The following is a 26,729-nucleotide window of genomic DNA, read 5'->3' on the forward strand; positions in this document are numbered from 1 at the left end:
ACGTACTTTGAGTACTCACTGAATAAACTACTCTGCCTCTGGTACCTAGAGATTATGCAGAAATGCATTATTATTATAGGTACCTATATAAGAAGGAATGTTTCTGAAGCCGCCAGATCATATAGGCCGAATGTGTTAGTGAATTACATCTATATTATTTGTTTACTTGTATTTTAATTTTACTTTTACCTTTTAAACCACTTTGCAAGCATTTTACGTTTTCTATATTCATGTTTCTATAAACAATATGCATAGAACCATTTTGAAAGCCCGTTAAATTTTTAAATAAGAAAACCACTCTCCACCAAGATAGAACGTCCTTTAATGTCAATAATTATTATTTTACAAGATAGTAAAATGGTTATACCTTGCTTGATTAACGAAACTGTCTCTCCAAACTACGTTTTCTACTAGATCTCATTCCAGTCAAGACCTGTGAGTTCTTCAGACATCTTGTATTTTATGGCAATACTTTTAAGTTCTGAGTCAGTGTTGTTTAATTACATTCTGTAAGTTTTAAATCATACTTAGAAGTAAATATTACCTATTACAAGTAATTTTCTTCAAATTGCACCATGAATTTTGGGAACAATTATGATATTTAGATATATATGATTTATTATGGTAAAAATAAAATTCTACATCGACTTAAATTTTAGTAAAATTGAATTATTTGTCCTTTAGCTTGAAATCCTTGCCTTGCATACCCTTGAACTGATTTTTATACGAACCGATAGAAACGGAATAAAAAGTGATGACTGAGCTACATTCCGAGTGACGGGGCGAGATTTGGCAGTGGCTCAGTGTCACTTGGACCTCTCGGCCGTATCGCAAAGGCGAGTTTTTGCCGCGGTTTTTCTCACGGAAGCGGCTCAGGAGTTTCGTGACCTTCACTATTCGTGAATCAAGTTTCCAGCTCGGCCGAGTCAAGGCTGAGTGCGACCGGGTGGCTGACAGTGCCGTGAGTACCGTGGTCAGCGATGGAGCTTCTCGTGTTGGCGGTGTTGGTGACGGTGACGGCGACGAGGGGTGTCCCCCTGGCCGGTCCGGCAGATCCAGGAGTCACGGTGGCGGGATGGCCGGAGGACGAAGGCAACTCCACGGAAGAGGCCGGTTTCATCGATCTCTCCCTGGTGGAAGACGCTTGGCCCGAAGACGCCTCCAACGCGTCCCGAGAGGAGGGCCCCCAGAAGCCCTGGTCCGGGTGGATCTACAAGGCGATGGCTGAGGGGATGATCCGACTGAATATCACCTCCCGGGAGGCAAAATGTTCCAATGATGGCCGAATGTACCGCCAACACCTCAACAACCTGACACTGTGGGCCGCTAGGAGTAAGTACGCTAATTTGTACTCGGTTACATATCAGGAGACTGCTCTTACAAGTCGTGAAGACAAAACAGTTTAAATAACTTACAAATAATGGTAGGAAGTTAAAGTACCTAATGATCTGGATCCATAGGAAAATGGTTTAAGGCAAACGGAATGAATATAACACGGCAAAAAGGGTGTGATTTTTCGAAGTATACATATGAAATACGTATAACAGAAGGTAATGGCATTTTTACTAATATATGAAAACACATTTAATTTTTCTAACAAACAAAACACGTATTTTAACAAGTTTGATTAAAAAAAATCATTTCTCTAAGCTTGTACTTTGTAATAGACATATTAGAAAATTGGCCAGTTTGTCTTGAGGGCTGATATAACCACTTGACTTGTGTCTTTGTCCGTTTATTAATTTTCTATATTTGAATATTGACATTTTATTATGTTATACATCTTCTGTGACATACAGTAACAGGTTTTTATCCTCTCTGTTCTGCAGCTCCACAGCTCCACTCTAGCTACTGTATTTTTTGCAATAAATTAGATTTTTAATCAATATTAAGGAGCCCATTGATTTTACGTATCTTAACCTGTTCACGGTGGGGTATACTCAACAATTTCACCTCAAAATATACTCAAGTTGTTTATCGCGGGATATACTCAATATGTTTACCGTGGGAACTGGTACGGTTATTCGTAGCTATTTCATACTATAACTTACATTCTTAACCTGTTCACGGTGGGGTATACTCAACAATTTCACCTCAAAACATACTCAAGTTGTTTATCGCGGGATATACTCAATATGTTTACCGTGGGAACTGGTGCGGTTATTCGTAGCTATTTCATACTATAACTTACATTCTTAACCTGTTCACGGTGGGGTATACTCAACAATTTCACCTCAAAACATACTCAAGTTGTTTATCGCGGGATATACTCAATATGTTTACCGTGGGAACTGGTACGGTTATTCGTAACTATTTCATACTATAACTTACATAATTCACTATAAACTTAAATAAAGTCCAATTTTAACAAAATTGTCAGTTTAATTTACAAATTTTAAAATAAGTCGCAGTTTATCAAGAACGATACAATGTTACTTTTCAAGAAAAGTTCGTATAGTGACTTTTTTAATACTCGTGTGTTGAATTATTGTTTGCCTCATAAATAAAAAAGCTATCAGAGCTACAATCACCAAACGTTTATGAATTATTTAGGCCTTATTTAGCTGCAATATGAACCACAAGCGTTATGGTAAGTTTAATATAAATGTATTTTCTTTGCAAAAAGTATTTAAACACTGAGGTTTATAATTTAAAAATGTATTTAAAAAAATTACTCTTTATGGCCACGCATAAAACATAGACAAGATTGTTTAAGCAGCACCTGGTATCTTAAAGTGTTGTAAAGTGATCAAGTAAATAAAAAAATTAAAGTTTTCCTAAACAAAGTTATATAATTGATCTTTATTAATATATTTTTAAACATAACTATGATTTATTATGATTTTAATATTGGAAATCTTATTCAAATAAGACATTATTTACATTTACACGCAAAGCTTTATTTTGCAAAATGGTTGTGATTAACCGTATTGGCCCCTTTACATTTTCACTGCGGGATATACTCAACATGATCACCACGAGACGTACTCAACATGTTCACTGCGGGGCGGGATATACTCAACTTGTTCACTACGGGATATACTCAACATGATCACCACGGAACGTACTCAACATGTTCCACTGCGGGGCGGGATATACTCAACATGTTCACCACGGGATATACTCAACATGATCACCACGGAACGTACTCAACATGTTCACTGCGGGGCGGGATATACTCAACATGTTCACTACGGGATATACTCAACATGATCACCACGGAACGTACTCAACATGTTCACTGCTGGGCGGGATATACTCAACATGTTCACTACGGGATATACTCAACATGATCACCACGGAACGTACTCAACATGTTCACTGCGGGGCGGGATATACTTCTAATTTAGTTTTTTCTATTCTAAGCTCGTTTTATTTTTCAATGACAGACAACTAAACTCGTGTCATCCCTAATAGTATTTAACAGATATTTTTGTTTTCTGAAACCCAAGTTCATCTAGATCTGCGTTATTTGTAACAATATACGGACACAATACATGTACTTATTCAATTATGTAGATACCATTGTCGTTTGACTGTAACAATTTAACTTACTGTTGCAGCTCAGTCTAGAGAGGAAACCTTGTCATTTATACACTTTTGTGTTCATACTTCACACAGATTTAATTTGTTCTAAGTTTCCAACGAAAATAGTTAGATTTTCGATTATGATTGGGCTGCTAAATATTTTTACTATGATTTATTTAAAATTTTTATTATTTATCGAGACAATCAAAATTTCCTGTAGAAGATGTGTTTAGAAGACATTAGTTCATATAATTATTTTGTTTCATTAAATCATAGTAACATTTTGTCAGGTTGATAACGTAGAAACAGTTACCCGCGTCTTCGCGCGCATTTTCTTAGGGTTTGCACCTGTATGAGCACTTCTGGTTCCAGTAAAGTATATTTCTGACGTCAATATTGAGTTTTCTTCCTTGCTACGTGATTAAGAAAATATTTTAAAGAAGTGTATATTTATTGCCATTGTAATTTACTCCGGTTTTAGTACTTTTGTCACATAGTTAATTTTGATTTTTTCCGGATCAAGAAAATATATATACATACAAATATCTGAGAATCCTACTTCTATCAAAAGACAACTAAAATAGGTTTCATTAAAAATTTGTTTTAATGCATAGTAAAAGTTAGACTACTTTGTCTGTAATATCTGCGCTGCTAGCAGTTACCCGCTGCTTAGCACGGAATCTAGTAGATGTTCCACGTGTATGACCACTGACAGTTCAAGTTCATTATATTTCCGACGGCAATGTCGAGTTTACCTTGCTGCCATGATCAAAAAATACGTCAATAAGCGTATATTCATAGCCATTATAATTTACTTCGTTCTTATTATTTTTTATTCTCGTAGATTTTGCCCTGTTCCCAATCAAGAAAATACATACACATATCTGAAAATCCTACTTCTGTCAAAAGACAACTAAGATGGGTTTTATAACAGCGTAAATTTATATCAAAAGTTAGATAGTAACTTTGTCTTTTATATCTAATACTTAATATTTGTTAAAAATGTACAGTTAATAGTACGTTAACAATGACACTATTTACTTGTTCGTTTCTTTATAAACTGAAAAATATGTTTAGTATTTTAGAACATATAGAGCTGGAATGGGTACATTATTTCAAAACCTTCTCTTTTTTTGTTTGAACCAACCACTATGGCTGAGGTTCTAAGCTCGATTTCAAAGCTGGGAAACTGGAAGTCGAGTGGGTGGGATGGGGTTACATCTGAAGTTCTTAAGAAGTGCGCATATCTTATAGCTTTTCCTCTGGTACACATAATTAACCGATCTTTTTCTGAGGGAATTTTTCCAGAAAATCTAAAGCTGTCTGTTATACGTCCAATCCATAAAAAAGGCCAAAAAAGTGAGATTTCTAATTACAGGCCAATCAGTCTGCTCTCTTCTTTTGCTAAGGTGTTTGAGATGATCATTCTGGCAAGACTTCAATGTTACTTTGACTCTAATACTCTCTTGACTGCATCTCAGTTTGGTTTCAAAAAAGGGTTTTTCAACTTCTAGCGCTGTCAATGATGTCATTGGTGCCGTGTTGGGAGCCTTGGATGGGTCGCAGTGTGTCGGTGCGATATACTGTGATCTGTCCAAGGCTTTCGACTGTGTCAACCATTCTGTTCTTTTGGGTAAACTTGAAAGATATGCCTTGAACGGTGCAGCTCTCTCACTCCTTTCCTCATATCTCTCTGAGAGAAAGCAGACAGTTTCTGAAACAAATAAAGGACAACTTCAAAGAGGTTGGTTGAGGACCAGCTCAGGAGTACCTCAAGGCTCCGTACTTGGTCCTTTTTTATTTTCTATATATATATATATATAAACGACCTTCCTTCCAATATGAAATCAGACATTATTTGCTATGCGGATGACACAACTGCTCTATCTTCTTGTCGTGATATTCACAGCCTCGAAATTATTATGAATCAGTCGTATGTCAGCTTGAATAAGTGGTTTGAGTCAAATGGTCTCCTATTGAATGAAGAAAAAACTAAAATCATGGTTTTCTCACCAACTTTTTGTGATATAGCGGGTTTCAGCGTAAATGGTATCAACCCATCAGAGTCTGCCTCTCTTCTTGGTGTTGTCATTGATTACAAGCTCAACTGGTCTAAACATATAGATGCGCTATGCTCAAAGCTGTCTTCAATTACCTTTGCTTTTCGAGTTTTAATGCCTGCAGTTGGTAAAGAAACTATCGTTCAAATTTACTATGCTTATGTATACAGTAGACTGAAATACGCTATTGGATTCTGGGAATCTTCTAGTTAAATTTTAAGGGTATTTAGATTCCAAAAAAGAATTGTTCGCATTATGTCTGCAGCAGGTAATCGTGCTCACTGTAAGCCTTTTTTTCAGCAACTGAATCTCCTCACTCTTCCAAGTATCTATATACTTGAAGTTTTGACTTTCTTCAAAAATAACCCACATCTTTTTGCAGAGAACACTTTTAATCATCATTACGATACCCGCCACAGGGGTAATATGGTCTACCCGATCCATAGATTGACAATTTTTGAAAGGGGCATGCACTATTCAGCTCTACGGCTCTATAACGCGCTGCCTCGGCACCTGAAAAAACATAACCAGCTCACAAATTTTTCTAAAAAACGTTAAAACTAATTTGCTTGAAAAATGCCCATATTCTGTTCAAGAATTCCTGTCAGATTGCACAAACATGTGAAATAACCTATGTTGGCTATTTGATTGTTGATTTCATTTAATTGTTATTATTATATTTATCTACTATTTTATCTATGACTTATTTCATGTAACTTTATGTTATTAACGAAATAAATTATTTCTGATTCTGATCAAAAGCACAGTCCAGCGAACTTTCATCTTGCCTAGTTTTTGTTTACTGTTTCAAAGGGAGTCTTTGGATTCAAATTCTGACCATCTTATGTTTAGGACATTTTCCAAGGTGGGTGAGTACTTACCTAATAACTGAAATATAAAAACGGCGTGAAAACTGATTGTTACTCCTTAAAGAATTTACACACTATAAATGTAAACTAACTGAAACAGCGGTTATATTAACTAAACATATGGTTTAACTGTCACAAAACAATGTTTATACAGAGCACTTTATCACATTTTTGACAGGCTCTTTCCATGTCCATGTAAAATTTCAGTAAAGTCCGTTGAATAGGTTAAGCGTGAAAGCCAAGCAAACAAACAAACAAAGGCACTCGCATTTGTAATAGTATTACGATGAATATAAAGAGTGCATCCCAATCGTATATACAGTAGGACCTTGATATATCGAACCTCAATATATCGAATTCCTCGATAAATCGAAGTTTTGTCATTCCCCTTGAATGTCCCATTTACTTCAATGCTAATTTTACCTCTACATATCGAAGATTTCAAGTAAATAACCTCAATATATCGAATTTTCGCCAATAATTTTGCCTATTTTTTACCTCTATATATCGAAGTTTTCTTATAATTACCTCAACATATCGAAGTTTCAGTTTATCAACGAAACGAACTTTAGCACTGTATTGTCGTGTTGTGCAAACGAACAACCATCAAAGTAGAGTAGGTACCGTATTTTTCATGTCGAGACTTGAAACGCCCACCACCAACACTCCTTTGTTTTCTGTAGACGCCAGTGGTGGGTCACCACTCCACCCTCAGTTTAATTTGGACGTTACCACGATTAGTGCGAGTAGATTTTTTTTAACAACAGTAAATAAGTTTTGCAAACTCTTTATAACATGTACGTAAGCCTACATTACAGTAGCATTTTAAACATTTAAAATACAGTACAGTAGTAGAACCGTATTTCAGACATGTGTATTTTTTATACTGTACAACATAACTTTTTAAGACGTTACAGTATTTCATATTCATATTTATGTAATAATATTACTCTATACGTTTAGTTAAAAAATAAATAAATTTAAATTGATGTATGGTGTTCTTGTTATAATTTCTTATTCACATTTCCCGATAAAGTAATGTACGATTCTTAATTGTACTGTATTATTGTAGTGGGTGTGGACCTCTATACAGTATATCGAAGTCTGTCAGAGTTAACCTTGATATAATGAATAATACAACAACAGTTGTAAACCTCTATATATCGAAGTCTGCCCCAAACAGCCTTGATATATCGAACCTCATTATATCGAAATTCTTGATATATCGAAGTTTTGTAAATCCCCTTGAGGTTCGATATATCAAGGTCCTACTGTATTTATCGAAACCTTTTCTCATCTAATTTTTCAGTCTTATAAAAGTGTTTTATATTGTAGCTCCTTTACTCCTGATGGAAAGCTTAACCCTACATATTAAAACTAAGAATCTACATTAGACCTTTACACAAAAACCACATTTTTAATTACCACATCTTAGAAATGGCTTATTTTATATTAGTACATGTTTCACTGTACCATTATAACCATTCATTAATTATAAACCTAAATATTCATATTAATTCAGATTTTATCGTGATTAAAATGATTATACACGCTTAAATGTATAAAATATGACATCAGATCTATAGTATTATTCATTAATTCAATAATTAAAGTGCACCAGCATGTGTTCTCCCACGACCAAGAGTTCTGCACAATGCATCAGTGTCCTCGGCGCTCCTCGTAAAAAAGTGTAGGGAAGTTCCTTTTGAATTTTATGAAGATATCCTGTTTACAAAACAATGTTAATACATGAGAAATGTTCAGCGCTGCTCGCAGTATTGCGATAAAAAATTTAAAAAAATATATAAAACAAGCACAGGAAGAGGTTCCGTTTACAATACAAGGATATTAGATGAGAAATGTTCATTGTTCAGCGTTGCTCGCAGTATTGCAAAAAAAAGGTTAAAAAATATATAAAACAAGCGCAGGAAGAGGTTCCGTTTACAAAACACGGATAATAGATGAGAAATGTTCAGCGCTGCTCGCAGTATTACGATAAAAAGTTAAAAAAATATATAAAACAAGCACAGGAAGAGGTTCCGTTTACAATACAAGGATATTAGATGAGAAATGTTCAGCGCTGCTCGCAGTATTACGATAAAAAGTTAAAAAAATATATAAAACAAGCACAGGAAGAGGTTCCGTTTACAAAACACGGATATTAGATGAGAAATGTTCAGCGCTGCTCGCAGTATTACGATAAAAAGTTAAAAAAATATATAAAACAAGCACAGGAAGAGGTTCCGTTTACAATACAAGGATATTAGATGAGTAATGTTCAGCGCTGCTCGCAGTATTGCGATAAAAAAGTTAAAAAAATATATAAAGCAAGCACAGGATGAGGTTCCGTTTACAAAACACGGATATTAGATGAGAAATGTTCAGCGCTGCTCGCAGTATTACGATAAAAAGTTAAAAAAATATATAAAACAAGCACAGGAAGAGGTTCCGTTTACAATACAAGGATATTAGATGAGAAATGTTCAGCGCTGCTCGCAGTATTACGATAAAAAGTTAAAAAAATATATAAAACAAGCACAGGAAGAGGTTCCGTTTACAATACAAGGATATTAGATGAGAAATGTTCAGCGCTGCTCGCAGTATTACGATAAAAAGTTAAAAAAAATATATAAAACAAGCACAGGAAGAGGTTCCGTTTACAAAACACGGATATTAGATGAGAAATGTTCAGCGCTGCTCGCAGTATTACGATAAAAAGTTAAAAAAAATATAGAAAACAAGCACAGGAAGAGGTTCCGTTTACAATACAAGGATATTAGATGAGAAATGTTCAGCGCTGCTCGCAGTATTACGATAAAAAAGTTAAAAAAATATATAAAACAAGCACAGGAAGAGGTTCCGTTTACAAAACAAGGTCAATAAATGAGAAATGTTCATCTACGATATTACGATAAAAAATATATTTACAAATCACAAGAAGATGTCCTGTTTACAAAACAAGGTTAATAGATGAGAAATGTTCAGTTTTGCTATCAGTATTACGATAATAAAAGATATATAACAATCACAAGAAGACGTTTAGTTCACATTTAGTTTTCCAAAAATATAATACATGTTCTAGCCTGAGTAATTTATACAGATATTGTACAATTTTCGAATGTTAAAAATATGACATCGATTCTTTTTCCTCAATAGGCATAATCATTTGTTGGTCTACTGCACCCTCGACGTGGTAATCTTAATACAGATTTTCTGTCAACGCCATTGCTATCAGAACTATTAAGGCCAAGTATAAGAAAGTACTAAGTAGCTCTGACTTTGCCTTGAAAATAAAATTTGTAATCATTCATTTGTTCCCTTTACAACAGTGAACCACACAGTGGGGTAGAGAATGCTAGTGGACATTTTAAAAATTATGGAGAACTCCTCAAAAATCTTAAAAATATTAAACTAGCAAATATTAATATTTTAAAAAATAAAAGCTTCTCAAAACTTAAAATTCTTTCTGTAGTTTTTAGATGTCAAGCAATGGTTGAACGTTTAACCACTTTGTCTACGACTGACGAAGAATAGACTTACTGACCACCTTTTCCATGACTGTCAAGGGGCGCACTTACTGACCACCTTTCCCATGACTGTCAAGAGGCGCACTTACTGACCACCTAGTTCACGACTGTCAAGGGGCGCAATTACTGACCACCTTGTCCACGACTGTCAAGGGGCGCACTTACTGACCACCTTTTCCATGATTGTCAAGGGACGCACTTACTGACCACCTTGTCCACGACTCTCAAGGGGCGCACTTATAGACCACCTTGTCCACGACTGTCAAGGGGTGCACTTACTGACCACCTTGTCTACAACTATCAAGGGGCGCACTTATTGACCACCTTGTCCACGACTGTCAAGGGGTGCACTTACTGACCACCTTGTCTACGACAGTCAAGAGGCGCACTTATTGGCCACTGTTATCCATACCTGTCAAGGGGTTAATTTTCAAATTATCTATTACACGTGACTGTCAGAGAGTGAACATTCTGACCTTAATCGCGGTCATTATGTTGGTATCACTGACGGAAGATTAATTAGGACCAGGGACACTCTTATATCAACTTGTCACGGTGGTCAAGGTCATGGTCGGTGTATATTACCACTCATCATCGCTTTTTAGAACACTTGATTGATTTCACCTGAAATAAATACCAAACAAAAAATGCCGTAATGGTTTGTATACGATATATTTAAAATGTGACGAAATGCAAATTTTTGAACTAACTGGATTTTAAAAATGTATTAATTGGTTTACTTCTTCTTTTTAAACGATGGACTGCTTTTCGAGTATAAGTTCTATTTATGGACCTTACTCTTTGAGGACTTTTTAGCTTGAATAATGGAATCCTTTTTTTGCGTGTTTAGTTTGAGAGCCCTTCTTTTTCTTTTCTTCAAAATCTCCTCATGGATGTGCGAATTGTGCGTTACGAAATGGAAGGCGTTACTGCCTTTGCTGTAGCAACTTGATCAGGGTCAACCCACTACAATTAGTTAGACGCTACACCGACCAAATTTAAATGGCTTTTGTCGTTAGAATTCCCCCTCAGCACAAACACGCTGAACAGTTCTTTTAAGTTTCGAATCAGATAGTATTAATCAAAGAACAATCCTCATATAAATAATAATGAATGGTAATATCAAATTATTTAGATAACGGCAAATGGTTGGCTTTAAAACAAACGTATATGTTGTACAATAGAAGACAAATTCCACAGAGAAAAGAAATAACTGCTTGATGAGATTGAGTAGTGGGGTTTTTAACATGGGGTGATTTTGGATGCTCTGCAGATTTCTTTTTCAGAGTTAAAAAAGGTATTAATTAATATAACATGGAATATTATATATGTATTTATTCAGAAATACTTGTAGAAAATGGATATCTGCATACAAACACAAATTGTTTGTACAATGATCTTGTAAATAAAACCAAATATAAAAGTTTATAATAAAAAAATAATTATTATTTGCCAGGTGGGACCATCCCTGGCAAACAATGTTATTGTTTATCGTACTATCACTAGTATAAACAAATTCAACATTTTCCAATATATAATTTTTATTCTGTGCAAGGCCTTTCTGAATCAAAGATTCCATCATCAGGCACTTCAATGTTATTGTTGTTCAATAATAAATTAGTTAGCCAAATTGTTAGAAATTGTATCTAGTTTTTGGGTATATAACATGATAAATGTTTGATTGATGGTGCTGAATGTTTATATTTACGGAATTTTGAAACAATTCGTGCATATGAGCAGCATCCAAAACAAACATGCTTCATATAAATAATTCTGACAAACAGGACAGATTTTCAAAACAGGATGAGATTTTCAAAACAGATTTTCAAAACATGGAATTTTCAAACATAATTCCATCAAATGCAGGATTATAATTACATTAAAAGCACTCTCTGGTGCTCCCTACTGTAGGCTAAGCTTTTAAACAAGGTAATTCTGATGAGTTTGACAATATGTTTTTTTCATTAGAGAGTAAGATTTTTAGTCAAGTTTGAGTTTGAGACGAACTCTGCTGTTGCAGTGTTTGACGCGTCGGCGTTGTCGCCCAATGGGTTCATCTCCGGCGACATTTACCAGTTCGGACACTTCGATGAGTGCATTGCGATCGACAACCCTGTGGACAAGATCACGGGCAAGTACTGTCTGGCCACGATCAGGTACGGGCCCGATCCTCAAGTCCGCCCCCAGCACTATAGCCCCCCCGCCCCCCTCTACAAGCCGCTCCCGCCTCACGCCTCTGTCTGGGACAGGCTCAAGGTGTGTATCATCAACTAACCAGTGAAAGTGTTTATGGTAGAAAGAGTTGATTCAATTTAATTTTGAGCTCCAGTTCATCTTACTTTTATTGCAGCGTCTGGTCTCTGACACTTTCTCAGATTTGACTCCTGTGATTTGGAGTCATGTTCGTCTGAAGAGATCCAAATAAATTCGACGATGAAGAAACTCAAAACACCACATTTACATCATTTTGACATCAGAGACACCTATAAATAGGTGAAGTGGTAGTCTCACTGTCTCATCAGGTACATAATTGAGTGCACTACGATGTGATGGACACAATCTCTAAGCATGGTGGAGCAACCGAGTTCTCTACACATAACGTAGCTATGGTAGGAAAAGTTGATTTAAGTGAATTTTGAGTTCAGCTCAAGTTCGCCTATTTATAGGTGTCTCTGATGTCGAACCGATACAAATGTTTCGTTTTGAGCTTCATTGCCGTCGACTTTCTTTGGATATTTTCGGACGAACATGACTCCTGTAATGTGGAGAAGTGTCAGATACCAGAAGCTGCAATAAAAAGAAGTTGAACTGGAGCTAAACTCAAAATTCAATTAACCAGTAGAGCTACAATGATGGAACTTAAATTAAAATTTAGCTTGTTTATATCTGCGTCTAAACATGTAAAAAAAACTGTTCACTAACAATAACTTATATTTTTTTATGTCGAGAATATAAAAAAAAAGTTTTGGCGCTTTTCAACCAATTTGATGCTTTAAACATTCATAACCTGACTCGGAAACTTTTGGTCCTTAATTGTAGTTATTAATAATTAATGGTACTTAATTTATGTACAAGATAGGAACAAGAGTATTGTTCTTTGAGTATGAACTCGTAACTTTAGAATTGAATTTTAGAATGAAAAAGTTGTTTTTTTATTTACCATCGTAACGTTTATTCTTGACTGAGGGGTCCAACAGATTCGGAATTAGCCTCGTTATGGAGCTGCTTAAGTAAAATAAATGATGATATTTATTCCTTTGATTAAAAAGTCTTGGTATAAAACGTGTTTTTATACTAAGGAAAATACACTAATCAGTTGTCAGAATATACAGTTATCAGAAATTGTGTTTAGCAGTATAAAAAATAAAAAAATAATCTAAGTTCAAGCAATTAATGATGAGTCCAACATTACATCTACGAATTCTGGAATTTGGAGCCATGTTCGTCTGAAGAAATCGAACTGGAATCGAAGTCTGGAATCTGAACTGGAGCTAAACTACAAAGTATCTGTTAAGTAGTCACGTAGTCTGTACGTGATCAGTTGTCACAGTAATGATTGAGTTTCCCGAGCAAGAGTAGTTCTGTATTGTGTCAGTTTGTTGTCATTCGTTGTAACCACAAGCCTTAATTATGATTCCTTCTCAGAAGGATTTATACTCCAGGCTAAGAGGCAATGCCGCCGTGGGTGCAGTCTGGCGATTTGCGCGTTAAAACGAGCAGTTACTGGTAAATTAACAAAACCTGCTCCAATGGCGCAGTGTAGCGGGGACAACGGTTATCGCAAGATAACCAGATCAAGCAACGTCGAGCGTGGCTACTGCTTGGATGGGTGACCACTGAGCGATCCTATCCTTGCAAGCAGCCAGCCTGCCCGGCCATTAGTGGTGATTCGGAAGTCACCTCTAAGCCGTTGGTCCTCCAGGTTAAGTGTTGGAGAGGACTTGTTAGCCCTAACTTCGCCTGGTAAAATAAGTCATCTCTACTTTACTTTTACGCGACTTCCCCCTCCACTTCACATAATAAGTCAAAATCGATCAAATGCTTTTCTATCTTAGCTGTGATGACAATGTCATTATTTAATGTGTATTTTTACTTTCATAAAATTTTTAGAATATAAGAGAATAGAATTATTATGTTACGCATAAATATTGTTGTTTGATTGCGATTTTTTACTTGCTTTGCAAGCTATGAAATGCACCGTTGTTTTTATCTTCAGTATCGTTGTTTTGATCTTTAGTAGTTTTTATCTTTATTATCGTTATTTTTATCCTTGTTATCATTGTTTTTATCGTTAATATAGTTGTTTTATCTTTAGTGTAATTGTTTTTACCTTCAGTATCATTGACAAGATCTGATGTATGAACAGTATATGTCCTTGAGATCAATAAAGTTATTCTATTCTACACGATAACTTCTGTACAGGTAACCAATGACCCTAGAGTGATCCGCAGAGATCTGTTGCGCTGGGCCGTCTGTGTTCCCAGCTCCTGTTCTGCAGCAGACATCCAGGACTCTCTGGCCGCCAGTCTAGCAGGACCTCTACAGGACGAGAGTATTCGCGCTGATGTCCACCATTCACTCCGACGACTGCTACTCTGTTTGGGAGGCTCCTGAATTTTCTACTGGCTACTATGTTGTCATGTAAGCATACCGTGAGACATTTCAATAAAACTATTCACAAATTCATTGTCAATTCCATAGGTTGCAATATCACTGAGACTGCTTGGCATTAAACCTTTTCTAATTTCTACACATTATTTTCTCTTCCATCAGCATCATTTCTTTGTTGTAGATCTTCCACTGGTTTCCGTCCTTCCATTCCACTCTTATACTTCTTTACTATTAACCTATGTTTCCTCGTCCTCCTCACAACCATCTTAGCTAAGTCCTCAGATTCTTTCTTACAGTGGCTCCTATTTCTCACACTCCCCTTATAGTGTCTTATCCTTACTCTAAATCTTCTAGAAACTGCAAGGCTGGTACATAAGAATCTCAAATTTACATTAATTTTTGTCATATCCATACCGTCTTTCTGTATCTAGTTTTTACTATTAATTAGCAGTCTCCAATCAAGAGAAAAATACTATTTTATTATCTTGTCACGTTTAAAGATGGCGGACGGTTGGAGTTTTAAAGCTTAATGCTGTGAACATTATTAACATACATTTGTAAAGAATAATAAAATTTACTAAATTTAATTACAAACATTTTGACACATAAAACAAAAGTTGGCCAAGAAATAATGTAGATGTGCGTTGTTGTAAACCACGGCAAAACATTCATTGTTGACATGTTTACGCCTTCGCCTTCATTACGACGGTATCTTTACCGGTTTTTAAATAACAAATGAAAACTAAACTAAAAAAAAAAAAAAAAAAAAAAAAAAAAAAAAAAAAAAAAAAAAAAAAAATGACAGACAGACCTTGAACGAAAAGAGATAGACCATCGGTTACATTTAGTCTATAACTCCACTTGGTTCATGGAAAGATATCCTAAAATTTGTATAGAGAGTTTTGTTAGATCCTGTATAGGAAGTGTCTACGGTATACAATTTATTTCTGGATTTTAGTACAATTTCATTTTTCCTTATTATTATGTAAAGGTCTCCTGTTATCTTCGCTCATAATGCTTTCAATAATTAACTTTCTCCATTTCCCGCTACCGAATTACTTATATATTACAAATTGTCTTCTTTTCTTTTCTTCCTTCAACATTCTCTCTTTTCTATGATGATTTCTCCGAGATTCTATGATGTTCTTTAAAAGGAGAAGCCGATTCCCTGTTGTCCCTCCTGCCCGCCCTCGTATACACTGGTCTGTGCGAGACAAGTATCACACAGAATAACGAAGATAGTCTAACAATAGAGGATGAAGGTGTTGATAAAGATGGTCACAGATTATCAACTTACGCCATCTCTAGATTAGACCGATGTCTTAGACCAGTTGAACATCAGCTCTCAAAGATTTACATAATTGATAAAATAACACATATATGTTTTATGTGTATGTATATATAATATCATACTGATGGCAAGCTAAGAGCATTACCAAACTTCTTAGTTACCATTGTTGTGTTGCAGGGGTATCTTGTATGGTATGGCGCTCCTGTGTTTGGCTGGCACTGTGCTGGACTATGCTACCAATGATCAGACGGAGGTCAACAAATCTTTGCGTAAGTATCAGAATTACCAATTATCATTGGAAACAAGCCTCCCTTAACTTATAATTTGCAATATCCATTATACAAGAAACTCATATAGCTTTTTAATTGACAATTTATTTGATTGTTTGTAGGAAAGTTCATAAAGGTGTTTTCGTCGTACGCTAACATTAAGAAGTTGGTGAAATCCAACCCAGAAGCGGATTTCAAGCTACTGCACTGTTTCAAGTTCCTCAGCATGATGTGCGTCATCCTCGGCCACAAAGAGATGTACCGATTCGGCAAACCTGTCCAAAACATATCATTCGTTGAAGAGGTATTATCAAATATTGGGTAATGCATTATTAAGTCGCTTTACATAGGATAACGAACTGCCACAACATTAAAAATGCCATAAAAATAATCCGCTACAGTTTTTAAATATTTCACATCATTTTGTTTACATTTCTTTTGTGAGTGAAAGAGCTTAAGTCTATCAAGGGTTCAATTCACTGAGGAATTTCAGATTAATGGAATTATATTCACCAGCGTTAAGTTTACCCAACAACCTTACACAAAAAAACGACCCCCATGGGGTGAAGAATAGCCTGCGTAGTATATATTATGTTTTGTAAGGGAGATAACTTTGGCAGGATATTAGAGGCAATGTTCATTTTTTACGACGGTACCGACCTTCGGTTTTTTTAATTTCTCCACCTCCAGATCCCTCACTACGTAGTTGAACCTTTCCGAACGTAATTTTGAAAACGTTCCAAGGTCATTGGAAAACTGGATGATATTGATTTCTTTTTCTACATTTCCGGTCCACACACTCTCCTTGGTCTCCAGATAGTCGGGCACCATATTCCACTGCTGCAATAATCCCACTAGCTGTTTCCAGGCCCCATAGTGTGTACAGAACTTCACCCTGGAGAAAGCAAAGTTCTTTTTGTACGACGGTACCCTCTTTCTTTACCTCCAGCTTCCTTGCTTCGTAGTTGAACCTTTCTGTACGTAAAATTGAAAACGTTCCAAGGCCATTGGAAAACTGGACGATATTGATTTCTTTTTCTATATTTCCGGTCCACACGCTCTCCCTGGTCTCCAGACAGTCGGGCATCATTTCTCACTCGTGTAATAATCCCGGTAGCTTTTTCTAGACCCCATAGTGTGTACAGAGCTTCACCCTACCCACATTTGACTCATACACAGTCTATTTACCACCACGGTCTTCATGAACCATATATGATCCTGGTGTTGACAGTGGTGCAGTTGTTAGACACTGTACATTATGAAGGTTTAGGAACATCCAGAAATTTGGACTAATGGGAAATTGATTGTTGTGATTATTAGTGTTCTCTAATCCAAATTACTAAAAGGAATAAATTTTTACTTAAAAATAGAGCAATAAAAAACTACCGAGCTTACTTAAATAGATTGATGTGTATTGCTGCAGTTCTCGAAGCAAATACCATCGATGCTCTTCCTCAATGGTGGAGGGTACATTGTGGATACGTTCTTCCTCTTCAGTGGTTTCCTCACCTGCCATTTCTTGGTCAAAGAACTTGAAAAGAAGAATAGCGTCAACCTATTCACGCTCATCATCGGGAAACTGTTGAGGTAAGATTTGTCCTGGTAATGACATGTGTAAATTACTGTCAGTGGTTCCTTATATTTGCTTATGTTTTACATAAAATACATTTGTGATCATTGTTTGGATTGATAATAGCTCAAACGTTTGGTCTATCACTGTACACAACCCTAACAGTGTCACTTCCCCTACGATCATGCCACAAATTGATTAATGATACAAATTTATAGAGAAGGGCTGTAAAGATTACTCTGACATATTAGCAGAATTAATAAGTAATGTAATATTCCTCATCTCTTGCAGAACAGTAGTGGTGAGACGTTGAGCAGAGTCGTTAATAAAAAGTGTTTAATATCAATAGACGAAGAAGTGAGTGCTGAAGGACATCAGATTATACTCAGGGAGGTGATACATATCCATCACATTTTATGTACTGGACACAGTCTGAAAGGTAATTGTCCAGCCATTTACCTTTCCATTAGCCATTATTTGTAGCCACAGATACACACATCTTAAACTTCGGTGCACTTTTTAAAGTTCTTGTAGAAATGCAGGTTAACATAATTCAATTGGCATGCAATGACAAATGAAGAAATCACATATTTGTGACATTACTGGAGATTTAAGATCATAGAATGGGTATGAAGAAAAAGACGCTGGTTATTTGGTATGCTATAACTAGCTTCAAGCCAACCTGTTGAAAGCTCTTTCTGTCTTGCGTGAGACATTGGCATATTAACAGAATTGTGGGGCTAATGTATTCTTCCTCAACTATTACATTTTGAGATCCTGTCAAAAATAATTTGCGATAGCATTTCAAAGTGAATGAGTTGATGTGGAATATCCTGGCTGGCGTGAGAAATTAACAAGTCAGAACAATTCAGGACTACCGCAAATATTTATAAACTCTTGTAGTTAGGTAGTCTACCACTAACGGTTCAAGATGGCTTTTCACAGTAAAGAGCTCCAGACCATGGGTGCTGTTGAAATATTTCAACTACTGGTTCCTGTGGATCCTTACTTCACAGTTTTTTCAGTTAGAAGTCACAGCCACGATGAGGAGCGCTCGTGAGAATCCTTATCTGTAAAATAAAAAAAACTGTCAATAGTTTCACAGATAGCCAGGCAGAATTAGAATCATGCTAAATTCCAAACTTGTCTAAGATTGTTATCAAGTCGTTACTTTCCTCGGTAAAGTCACTGTTTTTGGGTTGTTGGTTATGAAAGGGATTTTGGGAACAAAAGTGCTCGGGTAACTTGGCTCAGCGGCTAATATGGCACGGCCTAAAACGTTTTGTGAAATTCCTTTGTGTAAATCATCGAGAGGCGTCTCTAGGTGAGTTCAGACGTGAGAATGTGGACATTGCAAAGGGATTTAAGTATGAGAGGCTGGTTTTACGCAGGGTAACGTCCGTTCTCCTTTCCTTAAATAGATCATTGTCTTCTCAGGTTGTAGATTTGATTAAGGGACATCTGAGAAACAATATTTATAGAGTCAGCATTTTTATGGATGATCCACTACAGATTGCGTAATGAACAGAGCTAAACGGATGAATGTCTATACTTGGACTTTCTTGAGATAGTAAGGCATTCATCTTTGGCATTCTGAGCAAGAACTAAGTAAATTTTTCCCAAGAGGATCTGGTCGGTTGTTTTCGACGTTTTTTGGGGCCGCTGTAATTGAAAATGGGTAGGCTCAAGAGTACACTTTCTGAGTGCACAAAAAGCCTTTCAAGCTTCAGTACTTGGCAGTAGACCGTCCTTTACAAGAAGAAAAATAAAAACATTGCCTTATCACTTCCTGAAGGCTCCCATCATTGTAACTAGGTTCTTAACAGTATTTCATGGTGAAGTATTGCCGTACCTGGGTCACGGATCTTTTTAGAACTCTTTATGCTGGCATTAAGCACTGAGATGTCAGGAGAACTGGTGGACTAATGTACTCTCTTTAACATTGACTGTGTCACTTCCTGTAGGATTCTACCACTGTACGGGTTCGTGATAGCATTTCATGGAGAAGTGTTGCCTTACCTGGGTCACGGACCGCTGTGGACTCTTTGGTTTAGCGAGAAGCACTGAGATGTCAGAAGGACTGGTGGACTAATGTACTCTCTTTAACATTGACTGTGTCACTTCCTGTAGGATTCTACCACTGCACGGGTTCGTGATAGCATTTCATGGAGAAGTGTTGCCGTAACCTGGTTCACGGACCGCTGTGGAACTCTTTGGTCTGGCGAGAAGCACTGAGATGTCATAAGAACTGGTGGGCGAATGTACTCTCTTTAACATTGACTGTGTCACTTCCTGTAGGATTCTACCACTGTACGGGTTCGTGATAGCATTTCATGGAGAAGTGTTGCCGTACCTGGGTCACGGACCGCTGTGGAACTCTTTGGTCTGGCGAGAAGCACTGAGATGTCAGAAGAACTGGTGGGCGAATGTACTCTTCCTAAACAACTACATCAATACGGAGGAAACGGTACAGTAAATATCTAGAATAATCTAGAATCTGTGATAGCTTTCTAAAACTCTTGGTCTTCTAATACTAATATATTGTACTGCATTGTGTTCACACTAAAAGATTATGATATAATCAATAGTTGAGTGAAGTAAGTAACTCTTTTATATGTTTGAATGTCTTCAAATATACCGGCACTTATTTTCACTACCTACTAAAATACTACATGCGTTTTGTTCTGCATTTTTAACTAATCACTGTTCTGTCCAAGTGTATGATCCAAACGTGGTACCTGGCATGTGACATGCATTACTTCATCATCGGCATTCTGCTAATATACATCAAGTTCCGCCATCCCAAGCTGGGCAACACTCTGATAGCTGCAGCATTCGTCGCTGCCGCAGCGATTCCCGCCTACATCACTTATGTGAATCAGTACAAGGGAGTTGTGCAACTCTACCATGAGTGAGTACTTCAAATAATGTCCTTTACGTTCTAAGTGACGTAATGTCCTTCCTTTAAGTGAAGCATTAATCTAAACAGGTGGTCAACAATGTTACTGTCATCGGCTTTGGCAGCTAATAAAATGGCTTTAGTTGTAAAGTTAATGTATGTTCAGCTCCTTAAATACTTATTAGGAGAGCAAAATATGCTTTGAGGACCAAAAAGACTTAAAGGTCACTTCCAAACTGTCACCAGTAGGCGGATACATGACACTAATTGACAGGGCAGAATCGCTCAGCAATGTAACATTTTTCGTTTTACGTGGTCCAGTTATTTTTTTAGCTGTTATACTCACCAGAAAAGTTGAATTTTTCTTTTTAAGTTTTCAAGGACGCAACATCTTCTTCTAATAAAATATCATTAAGTTTGGAGCAATATATGACATTTAATATATCCTACAGTTATTGGAAAAAATCAACCTTACCATTCCAATAGTCGTAAAATCCTGGAATCTATTAAATGGACTGGGGTGGGCGAAGTCCAAATTATATTGGGATTTCCTTGAAAAAGTAATAGTATTAGTATTAAAAATCGACTTATTAAAGAAAAGGTCTGTGACATTATAGAAAAAGGGCTGAAACAAAAGGAATACCTTCATAGATCAGAATATTCTCACTGGTCACTAAGTCCAAAGCAAAGAGCAATCCACGGTTCGTAGGAATGGACAATTCTTGCAGAAACAAGGTCATGGTTGGCCAACACATTACCTCAAATTCTCAACCATAATAGTTTCCATTTCTCTATGAGCTCCTCTCATACATCTTTCCTGTACAGGTTTTTAGACAAGTGTGTTTTCCTATTGCCTAAAATTGTATTTGAGAGATTAGTCGAAAAGCACATTTTAGGCTACAACAGTAAAATCTAAATTGTAAAAAAGGCAGACTCAGTAAACCTACCTTCCAACTATTATTCAGCTAATCCTATTTTAGTTTATACAATACATCTGTGTGCTAATACTGGATAGCTTCTATAACTGACGATAGAAACCAATTGCAATAAGCGATTAATGGAGTTTGGTTGTATAGACATCACCAACAAGATAACTTGATATTTACATAACGTTCGGTAATAATGGTGGGGCTTATCTTGAGCTACGTTTGGCAGGATCTCAATGTGGTGTATGACATGTTGCAGGCTCCAAAAGGACCCGGCACACGATGAACACTTCCGCACTATGTACGTGCCCAGCCATGTGAGATTCATGCCCTACATGGTGGGGCTTATCTTGAGCTACGTTTGCCAATATCTCGAGAAGACAGGCTACAAATTTCCAGGAGTTAGTACCCTCTATTTCATAATATATAAATAATCTTTTATTACGCAATAATCTCTCTATACAGATTTTGAAACCAAGCAAGTTCCCTCATTAACATCTAATATATTAATTAATAAAAAGAAGTATTAAAATAGTATTATAAATTACCAATAATGCAAGAATTACAATATAAAGCTATACAATCTTCATTATTGTAAAATCTATACATATATAGTGTAGTTAATTTGATAAAAAATATAAAAAGCTTGAAATTTCACATAGTTTTAGTGTGAATATTTTGAAATAAGTCCAAAATAACTCTCGTAAACTATTGGTTGTACTCCGATATATTCGGGAATTTTAGTGGATGTTGGGGAATTTTATCTATTGCATAATGTGCTACGTTGTAATAGGAATCTAGTTTTAATTGTACCACATACTTCCTAATGTTAAAATTTAAAATTCTATCAGGTTCTTCTGAGTGTCATAACATTCTCAGAAAGAAAAGATTTGTTTTCTGCTGACCTTGGTGACTTGAAGTATTGACTGTGTCTGCACTGTTCACAGCTGTCACTGTTTGTGATTATCCCACTGGGAATAGCTGTCAACCTGTCAACAACATTTGTAGCGTACGTGTTCTACATCGAGGAGCGCCCCTACAGTCTCCTGGAGAGTGTTCTATACGCTGGTGTCCACCGCATACTCTGGGCTGGTACCCTGGGAATCTACATTATCGTCGATTCTACCACAGGCATCGGTCAGTTTCTTAAACCAATAACTATTGTTGGAAACCCTACTCAGAAATATATAAAACCTTTTACGTTTAGCACTCCAAGTTATCGCACATCCCATAATTCTCAACAGTTTTGATGTTAAATCACTGTTAAATCAAAGCTTATACTGTTGTTAAGAGTTGAATATGAAAAAATAGGAAAATTTTACACTTGAAGAACAAAAAATTAGGAAATTGAAATTAAGTAATATTTTTCACAATATTCAATAACATTAAAACGCACCTCAGTACATTGATAATTGAAGCGCTGTCAGGGCTTGGATACGTGACTCCATTCCTTTGACAAGATGTAGGAGGCGATCTTGGGGAGGTGGCCCCATTCTTATTTTACGGCGGCTTCCAGTTGAGCCATGCTGCTAGTTGTTGGATCTCTGGTGCGAACACGCCTTTTCACCATGTCCCATACACGCTAAAGTCCGGACTTTTGGAGGCCAGTTCATTGTGGCCATTCCAACATCATGAAGGTAGTCCGAACACTGTGTGGACCCGCATTGTGGTGCATAAGGATAACGTCACCACCGACAAAGAAGGCGTATGGCAACACATGTTCTTCTAAAATGTCTACTATGTACCTCTGAGCTGGTACACTCACCAATCCTAAGCAAGCCTTAACAAATTCACCCAAAAAACTCGACTTACCTCCAAAAGGCTCTCTTTGTGGAACACAGGCTTCAGCAAATCTCTCTCCTCCACGTCGTCACACACTTTAACACCCATCAAGACCAAACTGACTTATTCTGGTCTCGTCTGTAAAAAGTACACACTTCCATTATTGCAATGTCCGATGTCCAATGTTCTTGAGCAAACAGAAGACGAAGTCTTCCACTATTTTTGGTGAGTATTGGGCAGTAGCAAGTCTCCTCCTTCTTAAATCAAATTCGAGAAGACGGCTTCGATTGGTTGGAGCGGAAAGAAATATTGATGTTGCGAACATCCCTTGCCCATTCCCTGTCACTGAGAGATTGTGACAGTCTGATTCCTTGAAGCACTAAGTCCCAAGAACTGATCATCACTTTGATATGTTGCTCCAGCAAGTCCTTGCCCACGTCTTTTGTGATTTGCGGAAACGAGAGACAGCCCTACTAACTGTGGTGCGATTTACACCTAGAGCCGCTCAATCATTGCACTGTTAGAAAGTCCAGCGTCCACTAGAGCCAGGCCCGTACTCAGACCGGTCTTTTCGAGCAATTTTTACCGGGGCCCGCCAAGGCTGAGTACGGCACTGACTAGAATTCTCGCTTTTACCGCTTCCGATTTGGTCAGAAACGATGTCGATACATAATTAAATAAAACAACCACACTACACGAAAGTTTGATAGAAATGGCCAAATACCTTCCCTTATTAAATCGAAAACAAAGAACAGATAAGCCGGTCAAAGGTAAACTTGATAAGAATAACATTTTCCAGTTACTAATAATAAATTAACAGTTTCAAAGAGACAATTTCTTTATCTCTTATAGGTCTTATCTGTTGTACTTGGAGGCGAAAATAAACAACTAATAGCAAAACAAAGCTATACTTTTGTTTATGTCTTGTATTGAAAAAAATGATAAGGCGTGCGATAATTTTGACAGGAGTGTATTTTAAACTTTGTATCATGATAAAAACAATACTTCTATAAAATTATGGATGTTGTAGTAACTTAAATGGAATTTTTATTATGTTATCATCAATTCAGCTAGTACACAATGATTCTCTTAAGTCATCCAGTAATAGTTATTTAGAACGTTATAGCCTGCTATTTTATACCACAGGTTTTTAATTACTCTGACTGTAGACTATGGTGGTTAACACATATACTAATTTTTTATCAAGGCATACTATAATTAATATTTTATTATTATTTCAAAAGAGACAAACATTATTTTCGCCTTGCTGCAATTTCAGTAGAGTTATTAATATTTTTGCCGGAATGTACAAATCTCTTCAAAAGCTCTATTAGTGAAGGACACAACAATCTCATTATGTGCCATAAATCGCCTATAAGCACCAGGATTGTAAGTAAGTAACAATCACCCTATTTGGCTTGCTGCAGCTTCAGCAATCAAATGATTTATGTGTCTTCTGAGAGGAAATTTTGGGTCCAGCCCATAAACCAAAGGAGGGATATTAGTTTTTAGACATACGTCAAACAAAATGTTTTCAAAACAATTGTTAATTATTACAAATTCATCAATAACATATGATATTGACATTTTTAAAGGAACACGTGGCACAAAAAAACACAAATATGCTTTCTAAGAAAGGGAGTAAGGTTCAGTTATACATGCCGTCGTATGTGCATGTGCGGACTTCTTAAAATTAAAATAAAATTTTAACTAGGCGTCCGACACTGTTTCAACCCTTATTGTGCGGAGGCCCATTCAAATACACATGTTCGAGGTATCTGACAAAATTGCAGGAGTAAAGTTACACATCTTTCGACAGTTTGCACCTCCAGTGTGCGTCCAGCCTAATCTATTGTATCCTTAAGTTCAATCCATTCTAATGCTATACACCACAGACTAGTTATTTAAGTTTCAACATTCTGTTGAACTTGAAGATTTAAATCATTACTTCTCAACTATGGGTTGTAACGGGACAGTGAGCACAGAAAAACTGAAATTCTTTAACAGTAACAAATGTGCAGGGATAGATTCTACTTTCACTTTTTCTCCTGTATCCGAAAGTAAGGTAAAGGAGTTGATGAACAGTATCACAAGTACTGCATTTGGTGTGGATGGAATATCCATAAAAATGGTTAGAGGCCTGAGTCCCTTTTGCATTGGAGCAGTTTCTCACCTGGTCAATGTATCATTGAAAACTGGCAACTTCCCTTCTAGTTGGAAGCAGAGCGTGGTGGTTCCTCTGCCAAAGAATCCCAATCCTACCTTAGTTTCAGACTTTCGACCTATCTCAATCCTTCCTGTCATCTCCAAAATACTGGAAAAAGTTGTGGCAGAACAACTAGTCTTATATTTATAAGAATTATTTAAGTCTTATATTTATATTAATAGAATCTGAAGGATTACTTCCTGAAACACAGTCAGGATTTAGGCAGGGTTTTAGCACTTGCTCAGCGCTTCTCAATGTCATTGATGAAATTATTTCAGCTAAAGATAAGGGCTTAGAGAGTGTGATTACTTCCCTTGACTTCTCCCAAGCCTTTGACTCGGTGAATTTTGATTTGTTGCTAGCAAAGCTAAGATTTTACCAGTTTGATGATATCTCAGTTAGATGGTTTTCATCTTATTTGTCTGGGCGTACGCAACGTACAAAGGTAAACGGGAAGTTATCGACGGCACTTCCTAGGTTCGTCGGTGTTCCTCAAGGCAGTTGCTTAGGACCGATTCTCTTTCTTATATACACAGCAGATTTGAAAGATCACTTGAGTCACTGTTCTTTGCATTCCTACGCGGATGATTCACAGCTATTGATTTCCTTTAAACCCTCAGAAACGGCTGAGGCTGTCCGTCATGTCAATACTGATTTAGTGAGTGTAAAGAAATGGTCAGACAATCATGGTTTGCTATTGAATTCTAATAAATGTTCTGTGATGCTTGTGGACCGGTTATCTTCCAGTAGTCAGTCAGTGAATAGCTGCGCTGAACGGTGTATTTTTGTGGACGGTAAGCCTTTGATGGCAAGTAATAGTCTAAAGATTCTTGGTGTCACTATTGACCCCCAACTCGATTTTTCCAATCATGTCAAAGCTATATGTAAAACAGTGACTTTGAGATTAAAGGCCCTTTACAGATTAAGCACAATTTTGCCAGAATCTTCCAAGCTGGAAATTGTTCGGTCAACAATATTTCCTGCTATACATTATGCTCTTCCAGCTTTTGCTTGTTGTCTGACTCAGGAAAATTTGATGATACTTACTCGTCTGCAGAACAGTGCACTGAGATTCGTTTACAATCTGAAAAAATTCGACCACATCAGCGAGTACAGATTAAATGCTAAGGTGTTGTCTATCATGGGTGTCTCTGACTTGCAAACCGTCAATCTGGTCCACAAAATTCTTCA

The 26,729-nt window shown here is 36.7% G+C and overlaps 1 protein-coding gene across 1 annotated transcript in view; it reads left to right on the top strand.

Moving 5' to 3' along the window:
- The first annotated feature begins 922 nt into the window (after positions 1 to 922).
- The window catches only part of LOC124358541 (nose resistant to fluoxetine protein 6-like), a 30,345-nt gene continuing 4,538 nt past the window's right edge, over positions 923 to 26,729 (top strand). The window contains exons 1-12 of the mRNA XM_046810840.1: positions 923 to 1,332; positions 12,005 to 12,240; positions 14,407 to 14,581; positions 15,728 to 15,797; positions 16,064 to 16,155; positions 16,278 to 16,459; positions 17,579 to 17,742; positions 19,690 to 19,748; positions 19,972 to 20,192; positions 20,443 to 20,636; positions 21,810 to 21,951; positions 22,498 to 22,687. Coding sequence (XP_046666796.1) covers positions 981 to 1,332; positions 12,005 to 12,240; positions 14,407 to 14,581; positions 15,728 to 15,797; positions 16,064 to 16,155; positions 16,278 to 16,459; positions 17,579 to 17,742; positions 19,690 to 19,748; positions 19,972 to 20,192; positions 20,443 to 20,636; positions 21,810 to 21,951; positions 22,498 to 22,687 — 2,077 coding nt within the window. The 5' untranslated portion in view covers positions 923 to 980. The remainder of the gene's footprint in view (positions 1,333 to 12,004; positions 12,241 to 14,406; positions 14,582 to 15,727; positions 15,798 to 16,063; positions 16,156 to 16,277; positions 16,460 to 17,578; positions 17,743 to 19,689; positions 19,749 to 19,971; positions 20,193 to 20,442; positions 20,637 to 21,809; positions 21,952 to 22,497; positions 22,688 to 26,729) is intronic.

The sequence above is a fragment of the Homalodisca vitripennis genome, chromosome 3, assembly GCF_021130785.1.
Source record: "Homalodisca vitripennis isolate AUS2020 chromosome 3, UT_GWSS_2.1, whole genome shotgun sequence".
In the NCBI taxonomy this organism is placed as follows: Eukaryota; Metazoa; Arthropoda; class Insecta; order Hemiptera; family Cicadellidae; genus Homalodisca; species Homalodisca vitripennis.